Source organism: Uranotaenia lowii, chromosome 2 (genome assembly GCF_029784155.1).
Source record: "Uranotaenia lowii strain MFRU-FL chromosome 2, ASM2978415v1, whole genome shotgun sequence".
Taxonomy (NCBI): domain Eukaryota; kingdom Metazoa; phylum Arthropoda; class Insecta; order Diptera; family Culicidae; genus Uranotaenia; species Uranotaenia lowii.
In genome coordinates this window covers 430,858,062-430,862,572 of record NC_073692.1, presented here as the reverse complement: position 1 = coordinate 430,862,572, position 4,511 = coordinate 430,858,062, and the positions used below count along the sequence as shown (strand labels likewise).

Below are 4,511 nucleotides of genomic sequence, written 5' to 3'. Positions count from 1 at the left end.
TTGAATTGCAACTTATGATTGCATCGTTCAACCCCCAAACATCACAGGTATATAGTAAACGTTCCACTTCCTGCTAAAGTGTGATACTAAATATTTTGTGAACTGTGGCAAATTCTTATCAGCCACGTGCTCACTGCTGGGCACCACCTGTTGTAGGATGCAACACCAACCACCTCATCCACGTGTTGTGGGTGTAGTTTTATTTTTGTTTTGTAAACACCCGTCTCCATGGCAACGGTGAAGTTCATCGAATTCATTACGGTTGCCACGGTGCGGTGGTGGTGCGCTGTTGTTGAGATTTATTAGAACGCTTTTGTCAATCGAGGGACGCTCGTCCTGATAAAAATCGAAAAATTTCAATGAAAAGTGCTACAAATGCGGTTTAAAATATGCGGAATGCCGAGTGCGTAAGCCGTTCATTATGGAATTGAGTTTGTACGGATCGCAGGTAGGTAGTTTGCGTTAAAATAGTGATTTTTTGTTGTTGATTTTTTTGATTTTCAAATTCTCGATTTGTTTGCAACCGTAGATCAACCTGGCAACGCGCGAAAAAATAACCCCTACCAATAGCTACCAACATTTGGTAGGGATAGGGTTGGGGAGCAATCAACACCACCCCCACGGCCACCATTTTCATCATCAAAGGCCCGGGTCAGCCTTCAATGGTAGTAATAGTCGTCTTTTTCCGCCAAATATTAGACGTCCACTATCAGCTGATAGTCAAATTCAGCGTAAAGCGACACATTTTGGCGGAAGTGGATTTTCGAGTAGCAACTATCTGTCGAAACGTAGTACTTCCTCTTCGAGTTTACTGAAATCGCTCCTGGCCGAACCGATCTCACGCTATTGGGAATCGAAAACATTAACAGGTTCTTCCACGTCAGGCGTGGCTTCGGGGCAGAGGTCCTCGAAGCAGATGTCCTGTAAGGTTAGGAGCAAGAAAAGATCCACCGTTGCAAAGAAAAAGCTAACAGCTGACTGTAGCTCCGAGGAAAGCAGCATGGACGACGATACACAAGAATCGAACAACGAAGCCGAGCTGGAAAAAATATGGTCCGGAGAAAGATTGAGGATAGCGCCGGGTGTTGAAAAAAAACCTCCACTGCCGAGAAGCGTGATACGTAAACCGGGACCAAGGAAAAACAGTTTATTGCCGGGACAACTTAGTAATAGTGGGGGTATGTCATCTAAGGTTGATAAGAAAATTGATCTTCCTGGAAGGGTCTCATTCAGCTCTAATGATCCGTATGAGATAGATTACAGTGATTATGAGGATAATAACTTCGGTATGAAAAAACCTACGGGTAAAGCTGATTCAACTTATGACGAAAGAAAGTATCAGGATACAACAATCGAGCCAAAACCCAGGTACACATCGGTTAAGTTCGAAGAGGACCTAACCAGTTCAGGCTACGATACCAGAGAAGATAAATCTGATAAGCTGGTCAAGTTTGATTCGACGCCGGAATCGACGTTTTGTGATGAAGATGATTCTCAGAAAATTATCGAAGATTACAAGAAAGAAATAGAGGATATCAATCGACGACGGGAAATGGAACTTAAACTAGTCCAGGCTGAAAGTACAAAATCGTATGATCCGAAAAATTACACATCACTGGAAGTCACTGAAACGTACGTAGAAGAAACATTTCGGATTACAGCATGCGCCAGCGTCAGTGCTACAGAAGATACAGATGTCGAAAACGATAGATTGTTGGATAATCGACAGCATGGTGATGAAAAGCCTGATGTTATAAATGAATACTATGATTGTATCAATGAAATCATCAACAACCAAACAGACAAAAGGGATAAACAAGACACAAAGGAAGATTTGTTAAAGTTGAATCTCAACAACGAAATCAAAACTAGTCCCACTGAGAAGAATTTCAAAACTTCACCAAAACCTACTAACTCATTAGACAAAAATAAATTAGACAATAGCTCGAATCAAGTAATCAAAAATTATTTTAAGGTCAAAGATCAAAACTTAAACGAAGTGAAGCAACAAAATAAATCCCACCAAAAGAGCAACGTTCTGTTAAATAAGAAAAATTTTAAACCGAAATCTGCGGACACCCACAAATCGATACTAAGAAATGCGTCTCAGAAGAAAGCTCCAACGCCGAGTAAGTTTTCTCCAACGCTTTGTCGCGAGGAAAGTAACATATCAGAATTTCACATGGATAAAGTTGTCAGCTGGATGTCCTGCAATGAGGAAACCTTCCCAAAAGCACCATATGAAAGTGACACTGATGGACGAGCAGCTCCGCAATCGGCTCCTCCTATCGTTGGTAAATGTTCTGTCACAACCCCAACGGATATGGACAAGGCTGAAGAGGGATCCAATTTTAACTTCAACCTAGAGAGAAGAGAACCTAGTCGAAATGAATTTACAAACTTTGATGAAGCATCATTGGCAAGCGAACTGAACAACCCACCCTCAGGTAATTTTATAATTGTAATCCCCAAAGCTTTGTTGATCACCAATTTCATGATTTTTTAGATTTCCAATCATTGAAAAAGGAAGTCGAGTACAGGCTGAGCAACATCCTGGACTCCCGAGATTCGCCGGACAGTACGGGTCAGATTCAGGAACAGCAGCACCACGACAAAGACAAGATGAAGGATCTACTTTCGTATTTAGATCATATCGAGATGAAGTGCGAGAAAAGTTTGAAACCGGCGAGACCAGCATCAGAATCGGATCGCTCGGAGCTGGAATTTGCCGCCGAACCGGACTACATCGAAACGATACCAAAGTGATTGATCATTTCACATTTGATCAGAGCTTCTAATTTCAAAATGGTTTTATACTTTTAGAATGAGCGATTTACTGGAAATTCCAGCCCATCAGTTGGCACGACGTGTGATCAAGCTTTCACTCCGCGCAAATGAACTTAGCAATGCTATGCATCTATCCAAGGATCACCTTTCGACGGTTAAAGCGGACAAAACGAAGGCAATCCGAGCGGAAAAGGTCACCTTCCAGAACAAGCTAAAGGAGCAGAAAAAGCACTACGAGGATATCATAGGCCGACATCAAGAGTTCATCGATCAGCTTATAAAAGACAAATCTGGGCTGTGTGAAAAGGTTACACAGCTTACAAGGAGAATTGAGTCACAAAATCAGAGCTGGGAACATCGTCTCAAAACTGAACTTGAACGAGCAAAGGATACGGCAGTTGCAGCTGAGAAAATAAGACGAGAGAAGTGGGTTCGTGAAAACACTAAGAAAATCAAGGAGCTCACCGTTAAAGGTCTCGAAATGGAAATCAATAAGATGACAGCAGCCCATCAGAAAGATATGATCGAACTGAAACGTCAACACAAAGAAGAACTCATGTGCGCAGTTTCCGATCTCAAGCTTCAATACGAGCAGAAGGAAGTCGACCTCAAGCAAACTTTGATGAAAGACCGCGAAGCATTCATCGAACGGGAACGACAAATGACACTAGAACGCTTCGACAAACAGGTCAACGAAGAGCGGCTAATCTTCGAACAGCAGAGGCAACATTTGCTGAAAGAGTTTGAAATCGAAAAAGAACGGAATCTCAAAGAACTGAAACAGCGCAATCAATACTTCGAATCACAGATTAATGAACTTAAGAGCGAAAATGCTAAAAATTTGGAGTTTGCTCGCAAAGAGTATGTTCAAATGTTAAAAGATCGAGAAAATAAACATAAGGTTACATTTCATTTGAGAGTTAAAAATGTTGATAATTTTACATTTCTAAACAATTTCAGGAGGAGTTGGCTAAATTGCAGAATCAGTTGGAAGCTGATTTCGCCATTTGGAAGAGAAAACACGAGGAAACGGCCCGCATGGCTTTGGAGGATCGTGAAAACACTATAAGGCAACAGCTGCGGTCCGAGAGAGATCAGCAAATTGATAGAATTGTTGCCAAAGTGGATGCCGAAACGCAGAAATACCAGCAAGATTTCGATTTAAAAATGAGGTAAAGCACAATTATTTATCAATTAACAGACAATCTTTAACTAACATAATTACAGTCGCTTGAAGGAGAAACATTCGGCTGAGTTGCGTGAGCAAGAAACAGCCGAAGCATTGCTTAAGCAAAAATATCAGGACACCCGTACCCAGCTGGCAGAGAGCGAAGCCACAATACAGAACATGAAGTCTACCACCAAACAGATGGAGCTGCAGCTGACTCACTCGAAGAAACTATGCGACGAACTGCTGCGAGAGAAGGAAACGATGAAGGATTCTGCTCGCAAAGAGGTTCAGAAAGATCTGGCGAACATGCAGAAGGATCATGATCGGGAAATTGAACGGATTTACTGCAGGTGTGTTCTGGTTAAAAAAAAATTGAAGAAAAATGTTGTATTATCGATGGTTGTTTTTTTTTAGAGTTCAACAAGCCATCGATAAAAAGGATTCGACCATTGGAAATTTGCAGAAGGAGATATCCGGATTGAAAGAACGATGCCTAAAGCAAGATGCTATTATCCGTCAACAGCGAATCGATTATTGTATAAAATAACATGAA

The 4,511-nt window shown here is 41.5% G+C and overlaps 1 protein-coding gene across 1 annotated transcript; it reads left to right on the top strand.

Annotated features, from left to right (window-relative positions):
• The first annotated feature begins 308 nt into the window (after positions 1 to 308).
• On the top strand, positions 309 to 4,511 carry LOC129747300 (centrosomal protein of 131 kDa-like). The gene is made up of 7 exons (XM_055741444.1): positions 309 to 448; positions 530 to 2,447; positions 2,507 to 2,762; positions 2,824 to 3,688; positions 3,748 to 3,959; positions 4,015 to 4,308; positions 4,373 to 4,511. The coding sequence occupies exons 1-7, from the start codon at positions 422 to 424 to the stop codon at positions 4,503 to 4,505; spliced, it is 3,705 nt and encodes a 1,234-aa protein (XP_055597419.1). The 5' UTR covers positions 309 to 421; the 3' UTR covers positions 4,506 to 4,511.